Below are 22,765 nucleotides of genomic sequence, written 5' to 3' on the forward strand. Positions count from 1 at the left end.
AGAGGGAGACACAGAATTGGAAGCAGGCTCCAGGCTCGGAGCCATCAGCCCAGAGCCCGACGCGGGGCTCGAACTCACGGACCGTGAGATCCTGACCTGAGCCGAAGTCGGACGCTCAACCGACTGAGCCACCCAGGCGCCCCTATGTTGAATACTTTAAAATCTTGCATGTTAATAAAACAATCATACATTTCTGGGGTGCCTGGGTGGCTCAGTAGGTTAAGCATCTGACTTTGGCTCAGGTCATGATCTCACAGCTAGTGAGTTCAATCCCCGTGTCAGGCTCTATGCTGACAGCTCAGAACCTGGACCCTGCTTCAGATCTGTGTCTCCCTCGCTCTCTGCCCCTCCCCCACTCACACTCGGTCTCTCTCGAAACTAAAAATAAAATAAAATAAAACAACCATACATTTCTTTCATTTTTTTTTTCTCTTATAGCTTTATGGTCAGTATTTTCTACTATTTCTTTATTCTGTGCAGTTGACTTACATTGTTCTGGAACATGAAAATAGAGACATTCACTTTGTTAAAATTGATGCATCTGATTAAATGACAAATAACATTTATTCCAAAATAAGTTAAGGAAACCTCTTGTAAAGTTTATTAAATATCAATTTGCATCTTCATACTTCTTTAATTATTGTGTAAAATGACAACCTTTCTTTTACTTCTCTCCATCCCCACTACCTTCCAATATAACCTTGTAAATCTTCCAAGGCAAAACTTGAAAGAAAGCAAATAAAATTGGCACAACTTCTGCGGAGGACAATTTGACAGTATCTATCAAAGTTAAAAGTACCTTTTGATCTAAAGGTTCCAGGGTAAGGATTTACGTATTAGTTGCCCATCGTATGGGGTAATTAGTTATCAGTTACAGCCTAGTTTGTAATAGCTTTGGCTTGGCAACAACCTAAATGCCCACTTATAGGGGACTGACTAAATAAATATTTGCATACAATGGAAATACTGCCGCTGGGAAGAATGAAGCAGTTCTTCATGTAGTGGTAAGCGATGATGGCTAGAAGCAGAAAAACGTTCACCTTTAGCCCAGAAGGCTGACCTATAGCTTACATGGTTTTGATAAGGATCAAACATGCACTGACTCCTGAATTCTTAAAGCGTCTCATGAATGCCTGTAAATCTCACCAACAGTTAATATTGAGGTGATTGTTAAGCACCAGAGAAATCTTCTGAAACTAGTTTTAGGAGTAGAAATTCGAGGAAGACATTTATGACCTAATACTCCCTGCAGCTCCCCTCCCCCTTGAGCACTAAGCATGTAGCCACTGCCTTCATACAGCAAAGGTACAGTTCTTTCTGCCCACAGGTTCTGACCCCAGGTTGTAATAAAAGCACCTTCTTGCACCAAAAGCCTCTCAAGAATTCTTTGTTGGCTTGTGGCCCCACATCCATATGGAAGGATACCCAGGATATTTTAAGTGAGAAAAGGAAGGAACTTAACAGTATATATAGTACATTATCTTTCCTGTAAAAAGTATGTTATCACTATATTTTCATGTTTATTTATAACATATCTTGGGAGGGATACACTAGAAAATGCCAAATGATTGCCTCCAGGACTACCATAGTTAAAGGGCAGGGATGGGAGGAGTAATTATTTTTCCTCTATTTCATCACAGTTCTTTTTGAGTTTTGCACTAATAATTTCCTCATCTATAGAGATACATAGATAATATCTATATAGATATAAAGAGTGAGGCTTAAAAATAATAGGTGGTCAGTTAAGAATTTTAAAAAGGAAAAATTATACTTTTATTGATGCTGAATTACCAGTGTTAAGGGCTGACAAAAACATTTTCATATGCACATTCCTTATAAGAGTTTATCATAAAGCTCCTCAAAAACCTTGCACCTTACCAAAAGCAATCTTTAACACGCTTTTTTCTAAATTAGTTGGTAGAAAGTAACCTCCCACCCCCTTCACGCTCCTCCCAGCTTCCTGACGCTTCTGCACAGAAAGAAAACAAGTAAGAGGCAAGAGATTATAAAGTGTTCTTCCAATGGTGAACCAGAGGTAGTGTCTCTGAACAGTTACCAAACTGCGTTCCATGAGACCCTTTGAAAATCCTGTCTGGTCTATAACTATTATTTTACTCTCAATTAAATTATAGTTTGCCCTGACTGGCAGAATGTTAAGAGATGAAGGAAAGCGTTGAAAATGATATCCTGAAGAACAGTATTACTGGCAGAAAATGTTTGGATGACGAACAGAAAGGGCTGGAGAGCCTTCATGGAAGAAGTTCAAGCGTGGTTCTAAGCATCCTCCTGCAGTAAGTCCCTGGAGACTTCCTTTCTCCGCCGACCTGTTGAGGGCCGGGGACTCCGGCCATCAACGTCAGCACCGGGAAGTCGGTCGAAGGGGCTTCGGGTTCGCCAGATCCTCGCCAGGGGCGCACGACCTGACCCCCGCCCCTCACCTGAGTCCCAGAACCGGTAGACCCGGCTCGGCCCGTCCCCGGTAGCGGCTACGTGCACAGAAGGGTGTGCGCGTCGCGGATCTGCAGGCCGGGTCCTGCCCGGCGGCCCTGCCCTGTGCGGCCGCCGGGCCTAGGAGGTCGGGTCTAAGCCACCGGGGCCGGTGCTCCGCCCGTCCGGCGTCGTCCGACCCCCACAGCCGCGCACGTCACGGCCCCCGTGTCGCCTCCGGTCACCGCAGGCCCAGCAGGGCCCCGCTTTTCTGGCGGGGCGGGGCGCGGCGTCGCCACGTGACGCCTCGCCCCCGCCCGGCCCTGATCACATGGGTGGCACGGCCGCTGCGTCAGTCACCGTCCTGGCTGCGGGAGTCGAGCCGCCGTCGCCGCCGCCGCCAGCGGACGGGGCGGGGATCCCGGTGCCAGGTCTTCGTCGGCCCGCCCCTGCCGCCTCAGTCGGCCGTCCCGGGCTGGGCCCGACCGTCATGGAGCGGGGCGGGACCTCCGCCTGTTCCGTGTGAGGCGCGTCGCCGCCGCCCCCGCCTGCGCCTTTCCAGACCTGCCGAACCCCCGCCGCCGCCCGGAGTTCCTCGTCCTTGGCAGTCTGTCGCCGCCCCCGGGCGGGCTCGAATGCGCGTCCGGTGAAGGTGCAGGCCCGGCGCCGCCGCTGCCGCAGTTGGGAGATGGTTTGGGCCTAGCGGAGCAGGGATTGGAGGTGAGCGGGGCCGACTGACTGACGGAGGGCCGGGCCGGGCCGGGCCGGGCCTGGCCGCGGGGTGGGGGTGGGGGAGACGGTGAACTGGGTCCGCCTTGGGGGCTCGGGAGACCCTTCAGGCCGGGGCTGCTCGATCCGGCTTCGCCCTTCTTCTTTCCGTTTCACCCCCACCCCCGGCCTCGGAAAACAAAACAAAACAAAAAAAAAAAACATAAGGCTAACCATCCTAACAAAAATTTCCAGAAATCCATCTTTTCACTGTTTCTCCTTTCCGCTTTCGTTTCTTAATCCATTCCAGCCCTCAGAAAATTTAGCGACAGATTCGTGATTTTTTAATATCCTCTTCAGTTTCAAGTTATTTGTAGAGAAAATAGGCCTAGATTTCTGGCTATCATTACCCAACTAGTTCTCGCTTTCCTTCTCGCGATCCTGCGCACGTCTCTCCCCCTCTCTCGCTCTCGCTCTCTTTCTCCCTCTCCCTCTCCCTCTCTCTCTCGCTCTCTCCCCCCCACCTCTGCAAAAAAAAAAAAAAAAAAAAAAAAAGGAAAAAAATTTCCACCTTCGGCTAGCGAAGGGGATTGACTAAAAATGGGAATGTGGGGGTGTAATACTTGAATAGCCGCCCCCCCGCCCCTAACTTCGCAGTCGGTCTGTTACCTAGTTATCCCGATAGCTCGGGTTTGGATATTGATGTTTAGGCCTTTCCTCCAGCTGCCTGTGCCCGGGGTTAATCTCGTAATTGACGTCAGTGCTTTGTTCCTTCCACTTTGCTGTTCCTTCCACTCTTTGAGGGTGGATCTTGGGGTATAGGAGTTTAGGACTATCCTTACTGCTTTTTCTCTTACAGTGGTTATCATTTATAGGAAGTTGAAAGTACAAATCTGAAATGCTCGTGTATGGAGTTGCACTAAGACGAAGAGTTCCATTTAGGGTTCTTCTCGTAGTCAGTTGCCATTCAGAGTGGCTTTACGGAAATTTTAAACTAAGGCCATTCTCTTTTTCAGTGACCGGTATGTCTTGAGGGAACCTAAGCAATAAGTGCCTGTGAATAAGATATTTGCAAATGTGACGTTTAAGATACGTGTTGATTTTTAGGACTCATGTGTTTAAAAAGCTCAAAGCTTTGTTTCCATATTGATTCTGCAAAGCTTTGTGAAGTGCTTTTGTTATTTCACTGTACTTTGATTTATCAAAATTGAAATATTTATGTGAATTTTCTTAATTTGGCGTTTGATAAGAACCTTTGTGGCCTGTGAATCTGCCTGGATCTTCTTTGGTCATATGTGCATAAAGACGTGTTGGCAAGTGGCCACTTGTCTTTTAACAAAGCTGGCTTCTTTAAATTTTTCTGGTTTATTTTCCTTATTCATCACTGCATTTTTCAGTCTCTAAACATTAAAAAAAATCCTCCAGAAGTTATTTTTAATGATCTTTTAGAGTCAATTTACCTGGGAGCAGTGATTTTTCTTTTTTTTTAAATATCAGCAGTTTCATTCAGTTTGTGGTGGCTTGTATGCTGATGACTTTGGGTTTTGTTAGCTCTGCAGGAACAGTAGGCAAATTCTACTTTAAATATAAGTTTGCATCAGGTGTGGACAAGATAGGAGGTCTGTGAATGACCCAATCTTTACTGTGTGGTTTACACACACACACACACACACACACACACACACACACTCACAAAGAGCTTAGCTGTATTAATTGGAAAGCACTCCACAGTTTTGGGGTGTAGAGATGATTGTACAGTGCTTTGGTAAAGCTCTGTAATTAAGAATTCCTAAAGATAGAATATTTTCATTCAGGTTACTTTCTCTTTGTCAGATGACATACATTCTCTGTGCTCTTGAATTGTATGCCTTTTGTAATAGCTGATATATTCTCCTTTTGTATTGTAATTTTCTGATAGGTCTCTTGTAGTGTGTTTAGAACAAGAGCTATGGTTATATCTCTCCAGTATCATCAGTATTTTACACAATTGTTAGATTAAATGTGAATGTGATATCCAATCTAAGTTTTCACAAAAGGATAATCTAAAGAAAACTGTATGAGCAAGTGATCAATATTTGAAGGGGAGAAAGTAACTATCAGCTACAGAAGATGACAGAAGGTGAAGGCTTCTAAAAGTTATGTATCTTACCTTTTTTGAAGAGCTAAGGTAAATGTCATACTTTATGTGTACCTGAGAGGAACAAAGAAAACAGGTATTTCTTCTTTTGTGGCCATCTACTGGTTTAGAATGGAGTCCAAAATGTATGAGGCCTTTTCTTTGTAGTATTTTTCATAAAATCAAAGAAGTATTCTTACAGGTATTAAAGGCACACGCGGACAGTGACCCAGAAGTACGGTACATATTGTAAAAGTTGATGACTTAGGTTTTATTGTTTACTTTAGCTCTATTCTCCAGGTATTTTATTATAAAAACTTTTTTTTAGGTCAATCGTACTCAAATTAAAAAAAATTCTTTTTAACTTTCCTATGTCATGTAAAGGTTTCCCAGCTTTTGAACTCCCAGCCCTCATTATATTTTACCCATTTCCTTTTTCATTTCCTCTGATAAGTTGGAACGATTATATTTGATTTCTGGGAGGGTGTGTGCCAGTGTCGGTAAGTGTGAAACGAGGTGTAGTCAGTGATTAAAGCTAACCAGACCTGTTACTTTGGTGCTTTTTCCTTTGGTTCAAGCAGGTACCACTACCTGTAACTTTTTATACTGAATATCTTGGTTGCTTGAAGTGATAATTCTAGTAAATGGAAGAGGACATGATAAACATGACCGTTATGGAGTTTTGGCTGATCATCTGCATTCCTGTCTGTCTTGATGTTCATTTTCACTAGCATCACATCCTGAGAATTTTAATGGTATTGGCACACAGAAAATATTAGAACCAGTGAATTCATTTCCAAAATATTACAAAAACATTTTAATATTGAGACTACTTATTAATCCTGTTTTTTTTAATGTTTATTTTTGAGACAGAAAGAGAGAGTGAGAGTGCAGGGGAGGGGCAGAGAGAGAGGGAGACACAAAATCTGAAGCAGGCTGCAGGCTCTGGGCGATCAGCACAGAGCCCGATGCAGGGCTCAAACCTATGAACCTTGAGATTGTGACCTGAGCTGAAGTTGGACGCTTAACCAACTGAGCCACCCAGACACCCCTTAATTCTCTCTCTCTTTTTTTTAAAGCTTATTTATTTTGAGAGAGAGGACTAGAGAGAGAGTGTGTGATGCAAGCACGCACACAAGCAGGAGAGGGGCAAAGAAAGAATCTTAAGCAGGTTCAGCCCTCCCAGAGCAGAGCCCAATGCAAGGATCCATCCCATGAACCTGGAGATCATGACCTGAGCTGAAATCAGGAGTTGGATGCCTAATCAACTGCACCACCCAGCCTAATTCTGTTTTTGAACAAAGAAATTTTATTTAAAATCATCTTTCAAATGGCTAAAATACAAAACTCAAGAAACAAGTATTGGTGAAAACGTGGAGAAAAAAGAATCCTTATGCACTGTTGGTGGAATTTCAAACTGATGCAGCCACCGTGGAAGACTGTTTCCTTAAAAAATTGAAAATAGAACTACCCTGCAATCCAATAATCACACTACTGGGTATTTACCCCAAAACTTTGAAAACACTAATTTTGAGGGATACATGCATCCCTGTGTTTATTGCAGCATTATTTGCAATAGCCAACTATGGAAGCACCTCAAGTGTCCATCAATAGATAAATGGATAAAGAAGATCGGTATATATATATACAATGGAGTACTATTCAGCCATAAAAAAGAATGAAATCTTGCCATTTGCAACAACAGTACGGATGGATCTAGAGAATATGATGCTAAGTGAAATAAGCCAGAGAAAGACAGATAGCATATGATTCCTATGTGGAATTTAAGAAATAAAACAAACGAAGGAAAGAAAAAAGAGACAAACCAAAAAATAGACTCAACTACAGAGAACAAACAGATGGTTACCAGAAGGGAGGTGGGTGGCAGGAATGGGTGAAAAAGGTGAAGGACATTAGGAATGCACTTGAAAAAAAAAATTTTTTTTTTAATATAATTCCAGTATAGTTGACACAGTGCAATTGTCTTGATGAGCTCTAAGTAACATATGGAGCTGTTGGATCACTATATTGTACACCTGAAACTAATATAGCAGTGTATGTTAATGACACTGGAATTTAAAAAAAAGTAGATATAGTCAAAAAATAAAAAAAAAAATGAAATCTACCTGCTTCATCATGTATATATTTTATTAAAAAATCTGTAACCTGAGGAATGTTCTGAGGGAAGGTAATTTTACCTCTTTTGTGGTGCCAAATGAACCATGGCGGTGGCTTTTAGGAGGGTAGACAAAGCTTATTATTGGGTACCGTTTTAAACTATTTTTATAATTTCCTAGGATAGGTAAAAGAACCTTGTGCATTGTTTTTCCAGAGTTGTAGGTGTGTGGCAGGGGAAATCAGGGATTGACACGAATACATTGCTCTGGAAAGCCAGTATGGTTTGACTACCCAAATATTGTCATGATGTACCTTGGGACTGTGCTACTCGAGGCTACTTTAGGACTGAATGCGTCTCGCATGATTTTGTTAAGTTAGAGCTGGCTAGTGAGTTACAGTTTTTCACTTTGACTTTTTCTTTTCTTGTCATTATGGTAGCGACAGTTTTATGGAGAGGTGAGTATAGGCCAGTGCTTTGCATTGACAGGACTTCACACCTCTTTGCAATTGCTTCCATTTCTTCCATCTAAAATACCACTTTTCCTCTCTTGTTCCCTACCCTGTTAAAATTTCACTGTCTGTTAAGGCACAGTGGAAGTACCATTGTCTTCCTAAAGTTTTCCATGATTCCTTTGGATACTCCAACTGGGACCTACCTTTTTTGAATCCCTGCATCACTTTGTATCTTCCTTACTTGTTATGTTAACTAGGGGACTGTACCCTGCTGAGTGACATCTGGCACCATGTATCAGGGAAGACATACTGGTAAAATAAGGACTGTGTAATACTATTTCCTTATATATCTCTAAAAAATAAGGATTAAAACAATAATCCAACTTTTCAGTAAAGAAGTTAATACTAATTCCTTAGTGTCATCACATATTTAGTCAGTCTTCAGATTTCTCTGATTTTTGCACTTACTCATTTCTATACAATTGGGTTGATAAAGAAGCCATGTTTTTTGCCCTATGAGATTTCTCACAGTCTAAATAGTGCTGGCTGCATCCCTGTGGTATTATGTAGTATGTTCCTCAGTCCCTTGTTTTTTCTGTATATAGTAGTTACGTTTAGAAGCTTGATCCAATTGAAGCTTGACTTTTTATTTCATTTTTTTAATGTTTATTTATTTTGAAAGAGGGTGAGCCAGGAAGAGGGCAGATGCCTAACCAAGGCCACCCAGGCACCCCTTGAATTTTTATTTTTACTTTGTGTTTTTAAAATTTATTTTGAGAGAGAGCAAATGCGTGAGAGGCAAAGAGAGAGGGAGAAAGAGAATCCCAGGCAGGCTCTGCACTGTCAGTGAGGCGGGGCTTGAACCCATGAATGGCAAGGTCATGACCTGAGCCTAAATCAAGAGTTGGATGCTTAACTGAGTCACCCAGGTGCCCCTGAATTTTTATTTTTATTTTTATTTTTATTTTTATTTATTTATTTATTTATTTATTTATTTATTTATTTATTTATAAAGTTTATTTTCAGAGAGAGAGAGAGAGAGAGGGAACAAGTTGAGGAGGGGCAGAGAGGGAGGGAGAGAGAACATCCCAAGCAGACTCCACACCATCAGTTCAGAGCCTGATGCAGGGCTCTTTCCCATGAACCATGAGATCATGACCTGAGTGGAAATCAAGAGTGGGAGGCTCAACCAACTGAGCCAACCAGGCACCCTCTGAATTTTTACTTTTAAATAAACTGTGTTCAAAATGGGGTTTGAACTCACGACCCCAAGATCGAGAGTTGCATGCTCTACTCACTGAATCAGTCAGGCACCCCAAGGCTTGAATTTTTTTTTTAAATGGCAAGATTACTTCATGGGTAGTGTTGTGTACTTCCTCTGCAGTCTTTTTTTTTTTTTTTTTTTTTTAATGTTTATTATTTTGAGAGAGAGACAGAGTGCAACCTGGGGAGGGGCAGAGAGAGGGAGACGCAGAATTTGAGGCAGGCTCCAGGCTCTGAGTTGTCAGTACAGAGCTCCACACAGGGCTTGAACTCAGGAGCTGTGAGATCATGACTTGAGCCTAAGTCAGATCCTTAGCAGATTGAGCCACCCAAGTGCCCTGTTTTGTTTTGTTTTGTTTAATGTTTTTATTTTTGAGAGAGTGTGGAGAGCACAAGCTGGGGAGGAGCAGAGAGAGGGGTACAGAGGATCTGGAGGGAAGCAGGCTCTGTGCTGACAGCAGAGAGCCCAGTATGGGACTTGAACTCACAAATAGTGAAATCATGACCTGAGCTGAAGTCCCACGTGCTACTACTAACTGAGCCACCCAGGTGCCCCTCCTCTGCACTCTTAAACTTTATGCCTGTCTTCTCATCCTGTTTGTGAAATTGCTCTTGCCGAGGCCGCCTGTGACTTCTTTATTGCCAAATTATATAGTTACTGCTTACTCCTTTATCTCTTTGTCTACTTACTTTTGTTAACCATTTTCTCCTTGATACTGTTTTCTTCCTGGACTCTTACGACTTTGTCCCTTTCTTCCTACCAGTTGTGTTCTTGCAGACTTAGTTCTCTGCTAATGCTTTGATATTGAAAGTTCTTGATTTTAGCCTTGGCCTTCGTTGTTGGTTTTTTTAAAAATTTTTTTTTTTAATGTTTGTTTATTTTTGACAGAGAGAGAGAGAGAGACAGAGCATGAGCGGGGGAGGGGCAGAGAGCAAGGGAGACACAGAATCCGAAGCAAGCTCCAGGCTTCCAGCTGTCAGCTATCAGCACAGAGCTGGACGTGGGGCTCGAACTCACAGACCGCAAAATCATGACCTGAGCCGAAGTCAGACGCTCAACCAACTGAGCCATCCAGGCACCCCCTAGCCTTGGGCTTTTGTTTTCACTCTTCTGGATGATCGCATCCATTTGTACAGCTTCAGCTACCATCTCTTAAGTGTTTTGTGGGAACCAGAACTCTTATTCAACTGAATACCTTCCTTTGGATTGTTTAGTAGGCACTTTGTTTTGGTTAGGCGAGTGACACATATCTAACTTAAACTAAAAAGAACTTGTTGAGAACATACCACATATCCCATGAATTGTAAGAAAGGCAGTCAACCCACAAGAGGACAGCTAGAACTCAGGAGCAGCTGGATCCAGGGGCTGCAGATGTGGTTAGGAGTATCTCTTTATTACTCTCTAGATGTTCTTTCTCTATTCAGTTCGCCCTTGCTGCAGATGAAATTTAACACTTAACTAATACCTTTTGAGTTTTAAATTTTATATCTGCTGCTATCAGAGAGAGGCTGCCTTGATTCTAAATCTCAATTCCAGGAAAAGGATTCATTTGGTGATCTGTCCACCTGTGGAGCACAACTTTGGCTAGGGAGCTACATTGTAATAACATGTTCTAACTGGGGCACCTGGGTGGCTCAGTCATTCAAGCTTCCAACTCTTGGATTTGATTCTTGGTTTTAGCTCAGGTCATGATCTCATGGTTTGTAAGATTCTTTTTTCTCCCTCTCTGCCCGTCCCCAGTACTCGTGCATGTGCACATGCGCATGCTGTTTCTGTCTCTCTCTGCCTCTCGTGTGTATGCATGCTCTCTCTCAAAATAAGTAAATAAACAAACAAACAAACAAAAAAACCCAATATGCTCTAACTGCAGCATTCCAGAGAGAAGTGGAGTAAAGGGCACTCTAAAACATAGTTGTCCCCCTCATTCATCCCATAGCTATTTAGTGCACACATAGTCCTACTTTTATATATGCATATATATGTGTATATATATATATATATATATATATATATTAATGTTTACTTATTTACATTGAGAGAGAGAGAGAGCACACATGCAAGCAGAGAGGGGCAGAGAGAGAGGGAGAGAGAGAATCTCAAACAGGCTTTGCATTGTCATTGCAGAGGCTGATGCAGGGCTCGATCTCATAAACCATGAGATCATGACCTCAGCTGAAATCGAGAGTTGGATCGTTAACTGACTGAGCCACCCAGGCGCCCCTGTTGAATATGTATTTTTTTTTTAATTTTTTTTTTTTAACATTTATTTATTTTTGAGACAGAGAGAGACAGAGCATGAACGGGGGAGGGGCAGAGAGAGAGGGAGACACAGAATCGGAAGCAGGCTCCAGGCTCTGAGCCATCAGCCCAGAGCCTGACGCGGGGCTCGAACTCACAGACCGTGAGATCATGACCTGAGCCGAAGTCGGACGCTCAACTGACCGAGCAACCCAGGCGCCCCTGAATATGTATTTTTTAACATAATATAGCTATCTGCATATAACAGCAGATACCCTCTTCTCTTCAATAGAGACAACCCAATTTCCATCCAAAGGCCCTTGTTCTCTGAGTCCAGATTCACACGGTGATATCCTTTGTTAATTGGTCTAGCTAGATCTGCTTTGTCACATATTTGACAAAGTTGTGGGCTAAATACTAAATTTAATCATTCCTGAGATAACTGATACATAGTTGTGGAAAAACAACAAAAACACCAACAAAACTAAAACTGTTTGGTGTGGAGGAGAGAGGAAGGTAGCATTGTTCCAAAACTTACACCATACGTTGCTAGGCAAGTACAGTGTAAGGTAAATGGCAAAACCAGCAAGTATGTGGGCCTTCATCTGTTGACTTCCTTGCAAATGGAGTGAATTCTTTGGTAAGCCAAATGAAAATTTTCAGTTCTGTCAACTAGGATTGTTTTCCTTGTCTGTTGTTTTAAGTTAAGGTTAACACTGAGAGGACATCTGGAAGGAGTTTTAAGGGAAGGCAGTTCTGTGTTGGCTTAGCATAAGGATCAGTAAGCTATGGTTAGTAGGCCCAGTGCTGCCTGCTTTTGTATGGCCTGTGAGCTAAAAATGTTTTTTATATTTTTAAATGGTGGGAAAAAAATATTGTGGCCTGTGAAAATTATAGGAAACTCAAATTCAGTGTCCGTAAATAAAGTTTTATTGGGACACAGACGACACACCCATTTGTTTCTGTGTTGTTTGTAGCTGCTTTTGCTGCTACAATAGGAGAGTGGAATAGCTGTGACCGTAGGGCCTGCAAAACCTAAAATATTTACTCTGTGGCTTAGAAAAAGCTGGTCATCTCCTGTCTTAGCAGATCCCTGGTGGATAGTTGAGATTGAGTATTGTTTTAGGATTCAATGTTAGTTTACATGGTCCCTATTTACTGTGGTGGTAGTTAGGGTTTTTTGATTGTGGAATGTGTGTGTGCATGTGTATGAATAGATATAAATAAATTTTAAAAATACATAAAAAACAGATGTGGTCTGGGCATTGGCTTAGCTTAAGTTAGGGATTCAGACTTCACTGGTCACCTGTACCTTGAAGGTATGGTGAAGGGGGGGCAAGAATTTCCAGAAAAGCTGGGGGAGAGGTAAGGCTGGAAGCTCATCAGATAGTTTCAGTGAGTGTTCATCATGTACGAATTAATTCTTCTACTGCTTCTCAGTCAATCCCCTCACCCCCAAATCCTGCTCTTTTCCTTGCCTTGGGTAACGTACCACTGTCATCGCCTTTTCCAGAAACCTCCAAGTTGTCCTTGATTGCTCTGTTTTACTTCTCACATCTGGCTGGCCCCAAGAGTCTACTTCCTTAACATCTTTAAATTTAAATGCTTTCTCTATATTATCTGTATTCCTAGTATTACTGCCTTAATCCAGGTTTTCACTTTTCACTGAATTATTGCAGCAACCTTCTCGTTTGCTTCCTGACTTCCCTCTAAACTACAAATCTGATTTTGTCCCTTAAAACTTTTTAGTTGTGTTTCATTTTTTGTACTGTTCTTCTAACTAGGGATTCTTCTGTAACATCTGAAGCACTGCTTTGTAGCCAGCTACTCCCTTGGGAGTTTGTTGCTGTGTTTAGATGTTGTTTATTACTGTGTTTGTGCCAAGTTATAATGCATTGTACTAATGATTTTGTGGTGGTTCAGACAAGGAAAGATGGTGAGTTCAACTGGATCGTGTCATGGTAGGTTGTTAATTTAAGCAGGCCAAACCAGTAAGAGCCCTGGCATAGTAGTTAGTGTCATGTCTTCACTGTGAGATGTATCTGGTGGATCCCATCTATGTAATTAATCAATATGAAAGAGTTTGTTTACAGTATAAGTATTTTGTTCCAAATCTCAGCAGTCATTATACTGCATACACATTTACTGTAGATTTCAATTAAGTTACTTAAACCACAAATAAGATAGATTGCTAAAGTTAACAAGTGAGGACTCTTTATTCTTTTTTTTTTTTTTAAGTTTATTTATTTATTTTGAGAGAGAAAGGGAGAGAGGAAGTCCAAGCAGAGTCCTTGTTAGTGCAGAGTCTGATGCTGGGCTTAATCTCACAAATGGTAAGATTATGATCTGAGCTGAGATCCAGTCGGACACTTAACCGACTGAGCCACCTGGGTGCCCCAGCAAGTGAGGACTCTTTAAATTTTTTTTTAATGTTTGTTATTTATTCTAGAGAGAGAGAGAAAGAGAGTGAGAGACACGGAGCAGGAATGGGGGGAGGGGCAGAGCGAGAGGGGCACAAAATCTGAAGCAGGCTCCAGGCTCTGACCTGTCAGCACAGAGCCCGACGCGAGGCTCGAATTCACAAGCTTGAGATCATGAACTGAGCCGAAGTTGGACACCTAACCAACTGAGCCACCCAGGTGCCCCTATTATTTTTTTTTTTTAATTTTTAAAAAATGTGTTTTAAAATCAATATTTAAGGACCTCTAGCTGGCATGGTAGTATATGGTTGTATTTCCCTAAACTAGCAACTATAAATACTTGGAATTATTAAATCCATTTAGTATAACATATTCATAAGTATTTCCTGTGTTAGTATTATCAAAGTCATATTGTAGAAGTGGTTTGTAAATATGAAACTAGACCTGAGATTACATATTTCTAGGATCGACTACAACATTGTTCGTGAATTATTATGAATACGTCATAGTCTTATATTAATGTTATTTTATTTAAAAAATGTTTTTAATGTTTATTTTTGAGAGAGAGAGCACAAGCAGGGGAGGGGCAGAGAGAAAGGGAGAATCTTGCAGAATCTGAAGCAGGCTTTAGGCTCTGAGCTGTTAGCACAGAGCCTCATACAGGATGTGAACGCAGGAACCTCAAGATCATGACCTGAGCTGAAGTAGGAGGCTTAGCTGACTGAGCCACCCAGGTGCCCCATGTTATGTTAATGTTACTTTAAATTTTATTTTGTATTTAATTTTTAAAGTTGTTTCTGTTTTACAGTTAGGTAAAACTTAAGAGCTATAAATATAATGAGTTCATACCTAATTTTATGTTTTAGTATTTTTTTAATGTAATAAAGTCGTCACTCAAGATCTGGGAGATTTCATTTTCTTTGCAGAGGTCTCTTTATATTTTCCAGATCTGATAAACAATCCCACAGGTCTGGTCTGATTTCATGTATCTCTCCAGTCTTAACTTTTATTTTGTACTCCCCCAACCCTATTTTCCACCTGTACTTGATACACCTGTATTCCCTGGTTGTGCTGTGCTCTCTCTTCTTGGCTGTTGCACTTGTTCTCTCTGCTTAGAACCAACCTCCCTCTTTTGCCTTCTTCCCTTTCCTTCCTCCTTCCCTACTGCCATCTTTCTCTAGTCTGGGTAGGTGCACCCAAATCTTGGAGATGAGTACTTTTATTTATTTGTTTTTTAAAAAATATTTTTTTTAACGTTTATTCATTTTTAAGAGAGAGAGAAACAGAGTGCGAATGGGGGAGGGGCAGAGAGAGAGAGAGAGGGAGACACAGTCTCAGCACAGAGCCTAACGCGGGGCTCAAACCCATGAATGGCAAGATCATGACCTGAGCCAAAGTTGGACACTTAACCTGAAGACTGAGTCACCCAGGCGCCCCAGAGTACTTTTATTTTTAATATCCTTAACATTAGTGCAGTGTCTGGCACAGTATATGCTCTGGTTAAGTAATTGGTGAATGAACTAAGAGTGTTAACATTGTACCTTATGTGTTGTATAGGTCTATACTGAAAGATAGTTTTTAAAATGACAATTGTAAAACCTTCAAAATTCCTTCTGACTTTTGTCCGAATATGTTACAAGTCTGAATTAGAAAATATTTTGAAAGTATGTTTACTCTTCTTACTTACAGTTTGATCTTTCAAAGTAAATATTCTTTGTGCCATGATAAACAACCCGTAACTTCTAAGTTATTATTAAAGAGCAGTAGCCTTAAATGGCCTTAACCTTCTTAAAGCAGTATTCCTGTTTACATTTAACTGGAACCTTATTAACAGAATTTAGAGTTAATAAAGTGGGTTAAGTTACCAACTCTTGATTGTAGCTCAGGTCATGATCTCACGGTCATGGGATTGAGCCCTGCATCAGGCTCTGTACTGAGCTTGGAGCCTGCTTGAATCCCCTCTCTGTCTGTCTCTGCCCTTCTTCTGCTCAACTGCATGCTCTCTCTCTCTCAAAATAAATAAACTTAAAAAAAAAAAAAAAAAGAAACGGGGTACTTTGTTACCATCCGTTTTTTCACATATGCAAATGATGATGAAATTACTGAGAAATTCCTTTTTAGTGTGCACTCCAAGGATCTTTTGCTGTATAATGTTGTTAAACTTTTGCTTAATGTGGTATATGCATTTTTAAGTAAAAAATTTGCTTTTATTTTGCAGTTTGGACTTGTATTCTTTTCTCTTGGCTTCCTCAGGTACTGCAAATGAAAGCAGTCTTACAGTGCTCTGTTGAACAGATCATTTCTTTCTGGATGTTGTAGACTGAAATATTCAGTTTTTACACCTTCCCACTTTGCCAAGTATGATTCTGAGATTTTACAGTCTAGCACTTACATTTGGTGAACATTTGAGAGTACAGGGTTTAAGTAAAAATAGAAATTGATCATTTCTGTATGGTTTTTTTTCTTGAACATATGTTGTTTTACTTTTAGATAAACTCTTGTAGAAAAATTGCTTTAAAAGCAACAGAGTTCATTTAATATCACTATTAATGCCTTTATTGGATTGATAATATATTGAATACAGTATAAAGAAGACCTACTCTCTTATTGTTATCAGATATAATTGAAAGTCTTAGGAAATGGGAGACTATCTGTGGATAGAAAATGATGGGCCACATCATATTTTGAAACCCAACTTTTAGTGAGTATTACCACTGACTCTTAGGGCAATAACACTACAGTTGTGACCTTTATGAAACTCATCACATGTTTTGAGTATGTGTCGTATGCCTGCCACTGTGTTAATCACCACAGGGGTTAAAGAGTAAGTGAAATGATGTTTACGTGGCTCTTACTCTCTAGAGGCTTATAATAAGGAGGTGAGTAGGGAGAGTCCCTAGAATATCAGTAAATAATCCTAATGTAATCCAAGTGTTAAGTGGCCAGATGAGATACAAAGAAATTCTTTGGAAAGTAAGTGATCTTAGTGACAGAGGAATCTTGGAGGGCTTTTTGGAGGAAGTGGGGTATGCAGTGAACTTTGAAATGGATGTGTTTAGAAATGGGGAGAAGGAAGGATATTCTAAGTAGAGGGACTAGTTTTTGAGTAAATATGTAGATCTGGACGTGTGTAGGTTATTTTTAGGCTCAGATAAACCCTGAAGGTTTTATAGAAATAGGTAAGAATTTAAAAAGCTGTGGACAGTTTTAAATCCTGGGATGAGAATTTAGGATTAGGATTTTCCATAGAGCTTGGAGTTTTTGACTTTTTTTTTTTTACAAAATTTTTTTTAATGTTTATTTATTTTTGAGACAGAGAGAGACAGAGCATGAACGGGGGAGGGGCAGAGAGAGAGGGAGACACAGAATCGGAAGCAGGCTCCAGGCTCTGAGCCATCAGCCCAGAGCCCGACGCGGGGCTCGAACTCACGAACCGTGAGATCGTGACCTGAGCCAAAGTCGTACGCTCAACCGACTGAGCCACCCAGGCGCCCCATGGAGTTTTTGATTTTTAAGCAGAACAATGTTTTAAGTACTTCTGTTTCATAAAAATATGAAAGTAATTATCAACTCATGTATTACAGAAGTTTCCAATAGGAGACCTTAGTGGGTTTTAGATATTGCATGCTTTGAAAGCAAGAAACTGAATCAAAAGATTTTTCTCCTTTTTTTTTTTAATTTTTAATTTTTTTTTAAAGTTTATTTTGAGAGAGACAGAAACAGCAGGAGATGGGCAGAGAGAGAGAGAGAGAGAGAGAGAGAGAGAGAGAATCCCAAGCAGGCTCCATGCTGTCAGCACAGTCCTATTGCAGGGATCAAACTCACAAGCCATGAGATCACAATCCAAGCTGAAGCCAAGATTGGACGCTTAACCAACTGAGGCACCTAGGTGCCCCAAGGTTGTTTTCTTTCTAAAAGGAACTGTAAACTTTGACTTTTAACCATCGTTACCAGCCATTCATTCATCTTTAAAGATGAAAATAGACTTCTCAGTTTATTTGTCCATATGCTTTTAGAATTTGGTAGTAACTTTTTGAGAGAAGTTTAAACTAGTTAAATTTGGTTTGCATATTTCTCAAGTATTAGTAAAAGCCCAAGAAATATAATTTTACTTGGTTTTGGTTCTGAAAATGGTTTTGGTGTGTAAAACTGTGCAGGACTACTGGGAGAAGGAGCATTTTAGGATTATTATTGAGAGAAATATTATCTAAAAGGAAGCAGCTGGTTATAAGTAATATGAATAGTCATATTCTTATGTTCACACTTAAGTGTTGAGCATACTTGTGTGTGTAATAAACATTTCTTGAATTGAGACTTAAAATTATCTAGATTTTTAGAAAAAAAATCTTTAAGTAGGCACCACTCCCAGTGTGGGGTTTGAACTCACAACCCTGAGATGAAAAGTCGCATGTTTTACCAGTTGAGCCAGCCAGTTGCCCCTGTCTAGTATTTTAAAAAGAATACATTTATCAGTAACCCATTTGGAAAATACTGTTTCAAATGACTTCTTGAACAATTGAATGTGTGTGTAATGACATAATAAACATTGGTTATGGTATTGTTTGACCTCTAAGATGAGGAAATAAAGTTTTGCTTTATTAGGAAAAGCTTCATAGAGAAAGTGAATTGAGTTATAGTCATAGAATCAGAGTTGTATAGCTTGGCAGATAAGTAAAGACATGTGTTTCAATTCTGATCTAAAATAATTAATGCACACGTTAAGTGTCTGCTATATTAAAATTTGTTGCAGATGGTGTCTGATTTTAGTGTAATATGAGTCTTAATTATTCCAGTTTTGAAATACTGGGATTTTGTGATGTTAGGTGAAGAATCTCATGATCTCTAAGTATTATTTTATAGTGAGATAATTGCTCCTTTCTAACCAGGCCCTGAAGTTCATTAGTTTACTTACTGAAGTGATTGTCCACTAGGTTATGTTCTAGGTATGCAAGGCTGAACAAAACAGACAACATTCTCTGATCATGACCTAGTGGGAGAGGAAATATTAATGAACATCAAAAAAAGTGTATACTTAATTATGATTAGGTACTCTGAGGGAAAATGGAATTGTCTACATGAATTTCCTAATGCTGAAAAAAGCACCACAAGTTCAAGAAGCTAAAAAAAGAAAAGATGATTGGTGGCACTGGGAAGGGAGGTTATTCATAAGATATAAAATAAATCTGATGAGATAGGTGGGAGTCACGTCAAGTATGAAGTTACATCATTGCTTTGTAGGCCATTTCAGGACCTTAAAGTTTTTCCTAAGGTAAATGGAAAGCTTATTAAAATGTTTAAAGCAGGGGTTGGGTGATATGATCTGGTTTGTGTTTTAAAAAGATCACTTTGGAGGCACCTGGATGGTTTGGTGGTTGAGCTTCTGACTCTTTTTTTCTTTTTTTTTTTTTTTAACGTTTATTTATTTATCTTGAGAGAGAAAGAAAGAGAGGGAAAGTGAGTGCGAGCTCATGATAGGGCTCTGGGGAGATGGGGAGGGACAGAGAGAGAGGGAGAGAGAGAATCTCATAAACTATGAGATCATGACCTGAGCCAAAACCAAAAGTTGGACGCTTAAATGACTGAGCCACCCGCGTGCCCCTTGAGCATCCCAGTCTTGATTTTGGCTCAGGTCATGATCCTAGGGTCATGGAATTGAGCTCCACGTTGGGCTCTGCTGAGTGTGGAGCCCACTCAAGATTCTCTCTGTTCCTCTGCCCCTCTCCCCCACTCATGTTCTCTCTCTCTCTCTCTCTCTCTCTCTCTCTCTCTCAAATTAAAAAAAAAAAAAAAAAGCTACTTTTCCTCTAAAAAAAATTAGATCACTTTGCTGTATGAAATGTGGATTAGAAAACAAGGGAACCAGGAATCCAATTGTAACATTTGTTCAAGGAGATAAAGTAATAGCTTGTTTTGACTAGTGGCTGAGCAGAGAGAAGTGAACAGATAAATTAAAAATATATTTTGGAACCAATTTGACAATAAATTTCATATATTAATAAAAAAATTTTTTAAAAGTTATAAAAATATATATATATTTTGGGAGGCTGTGGTTATGGGTTGGTTGTGGAGAGAGGTTAAAGGGAGGATTGAACAAGAGCAGTTGGTTGATAGGATGAGGATTACTGGAGCAGGAGTTCCTGGCAGGGAAAAACAGATTAAGGAATCAATTCGGGATGTATTAAGATTGAGATCCCTCAAAGAACATGATCAAAGAGGTTCTCTATCTCAAAGAGAAAAATTTGATAATGGTGCATATTTGGGTATTTGTATTGTAGGTATATAGGTGTTTTTTTTGTTTTTTTAAGTTTGTTTATTTTAAGAGAACGAGAGAGAGGGACAGAGAATCCCACGCAGGGTCTGCACTGTCAGCACAGAGCCTGACACTGGGTTCCATCCCACACACCTTGAGACCATGACTTAAGGTCAAGAGTCAGATGCTTAAACCACTGAGCCACCCAGGTGCCCCTGTGTACACATAGTATTTTAAGCCATGAGAATGTAAGGAGCGAATGTAGACTGAATCAGAATAAGACCCATGGCTGAGCACAGAGAAGCATCAACTTCTAAGAAGTCTGGTAGGTAAAATGGGAGGAGACCGAGGTGGTGGGAAAACTGTGAGGGCTGGAGTTGCAGAAACCAAAAGTATATTAAGGAGGAGAGAGCCTGTATGATGATGTCCTGCATTTGACGTTGTGGTCAAAGTTGAGTGAGCTCCAGAGGTGTCCGGAGGGATTCCAGTATTTGCTGTAGTAACCTCATCAGCCTGCCAAGACAGTGAATATTCGACTTCCACTTGAACTAAATCAGTTTAGATATAAGAAATTTGCCGTATGACATCATAGGTGAAGAAACATACGATATATTTTGGAAATACTGATCTATTCATTAAATCTGACTGGGGACACACCTGCAACTAGAGGAACAGCTTGCGTGATCTGTGAAGATTTCTTTGATGCCTAGAATGTGTGTGATCACCTTTCAGGATTCAGTGTTTATAACAGATAACCTGGTGGTTTTGTACTGTAATGCCAATAGGGCATTTCAGAAGGTGGACACAAAAAAGAAGGAAGAACAGTTGAAGCTTCTCAAGGAGAAACATGGAATCAACACAGATAAACAAAATAAACATTTTCTGCATTTTCATGTTGGACTAAAACCTATAAATGACCACTGTCACCCTTTTTTTTTTGTTTTTAATTAATACTGAATGTTGTGGTTTCTTGAGATTCAAAACAACATGCTTGAAATTTTGATACATGTTATGTGGATACATGTTAGAATTATTATGTGAATAAACTTGCAGCTTTTTGTTAAAAAAAAAAAGTATATTAAGGAGCCATTAGTGGCTGGATGTGTTGAATGGTAGGTCAACTAAGATGATTAAGTGTCTGTTGGATTTAGTAATATGCAAATCACTAGTGATCTTGGCAAAGTGGAGTGTGGGAAGTTGAAAACAGAATGTTGGGAAGTTGGAAACAATAGAAGGTTGAATAGTGATTGGATATGTTTTGGAAAACAATTTGTCTATATCTACTAAAATTGAAGATACCATGGGCTCCTGCGTGGCTCAGTCAGTCAAGCATTTGACTCTTGGTTTTTGCTCAGGTCATGGTCTCACAGTTTGTGGGTTCAAGGCCTGCATTGGACTTTTTACGATCAGCACAGAGTCTGCTTTGGATCTTCTATCTCGCTCATGCACATGCTCTCTCAAAACTAAACAAACATTAAAAAAAAACAACATTGAAGATGCTTGCATCCTAGAAATTCCACTTGTAGGTGTCTATTCTAGAAAAGTTTTCACTCATTGGCATAAGAGAAATGCCAATTCACTACAGCTCTGTGTTGGCAGAAAAAGGGGAAACTAAATATCCATCAACTGGACAGTGGTAAGTTGTGTGAATACACCTTGGTGAAAATAAATGTACTACAGTAACATGTATCAACCTCATAACATAATGCTGAGAATTAGAAAGCCTCAGTCTTTAGAATATACCCTTTTTAAATGTTGAAAAATATGCAAAACAGTGTTAAGGATATATACACAAGTTATAAAAATATAAAAGGAATTTATGGGAATGATTATCACCAAAATCAGAGTAGTGGCTCTCACTTATAAGGTGGAGTGAGCACAAGAGATGTGATCCAGGGATGGTATACAATAGCCTTTCACTATATTGGCAATGCTATATTTCCTGAGGTGGTTCGTGACTAACACAAGTGTTTATTGCTTCTTACCCTATTTCAGGTAACTTTTTATGACACGAATGGTTGCAGAGGAAGTAGAGAATCGCCAAGAGTCCTTTTGAGAAGCTTGGCCATGAACGAAAATAGAGAAGAGAAAAGATAGAATGGTAGCTGGAGAGAGAGATGGGATCAAGGAAGCCTTTTTCTTTTTCTTTCTTTTTAAGTTTATTTGTTTTTAGAGTGGGAGAGCATGAGCAGGGAAGGGGTGGAGAGAGAGAATCCCAAGCAGGCTCTGTGCTGACAGTGCAGAGCCTGATGGAGGGCGCGAACTCACGAACTGACTCACGAACTGTGAGGTCAAGACATGAGCTGAAATCAAGAGTCAGAGACTTAACCAATGGAGCCACCCAAGCACCCTGAGTCTGTTTCTTTTTTTGAAGAAGAATTTGATCTCAAGGTTCATGAGTTCAACCCCTGTCAGGCTTTACACTGGCACCGTGGGATTGTGGCCTCTCTCTCTGCCCCTCCCCCACTTGGGTGCACACTCCCTCTCTCCCTTTCTCTCTCTCTCTCTCTCTCTCTCTCTCTTTCTCTCAAGTATATATTAACTTTTTTTAAATAAAGGAAGAATATGCTTGGATGCTGGTAGAAAGGATTCATTAGAGAGGGAGAAGTTGAAGTTGCTAGAGAGAAGTCAGTAACTGATAAAGGTCTAGAACGTGGTAAAATGGACATACTTGTTCTTTCACAGAAAAGAGATACTTTTTCTTTTTTACCCAGAGGAAATAAGAGAATGGATTCAGATGCTGGTAGTTTGAAAGTTCATGGTTGATTGAT

At 40.3% G+C, this 22,765-nt stretch overlaps 1 protein-coding gene across 3 annotated transcripts in view; it reads left to right on the plus strand.

The window, feature by feature from the left end:
* Window positions 1-2,137: 2,137 nt before the first annotated feature.
* The window catches only part of AFF4 (ALF transcription elongation factor 4), a 98,665-nt gene continuing 78,037 nt past the window's right edge, over window positions 2,138-22,765 (plus strand). For 2 of the 3 annotated variants that reach the window (XM_078451074.2, XM_078451082.2), the window contains exon 1: window positions 2,138-2,291. In XM_078451074.2, coding sequence (XP_078307200.1) covers window positions 2,161-2,291 — 131 coding nt within the window. In that variant the 5' untranslated portion in view covers window positions 2,138-2,160. Of the gene's footprint in view, window positions 2,292-2,570; window positions 3,148-22,765 lie in introns of those variants that run through there. The other variant, XM_060636151.3, reaches the window with a different exon arrangement.

Source organism: Panthera onca, chromosome A1, assembly GCF_046562875.1.
Source record: "Panthera onca isolate mPanOnc1 chromosome A1, mPanOnc1 haplotype 2, whole genome shotgun sequence".
NCBI lineage: Eukaryota > Metazoa > Chordata > Mammalia > Carnivora > Felidae > Panthera > Panthera onca.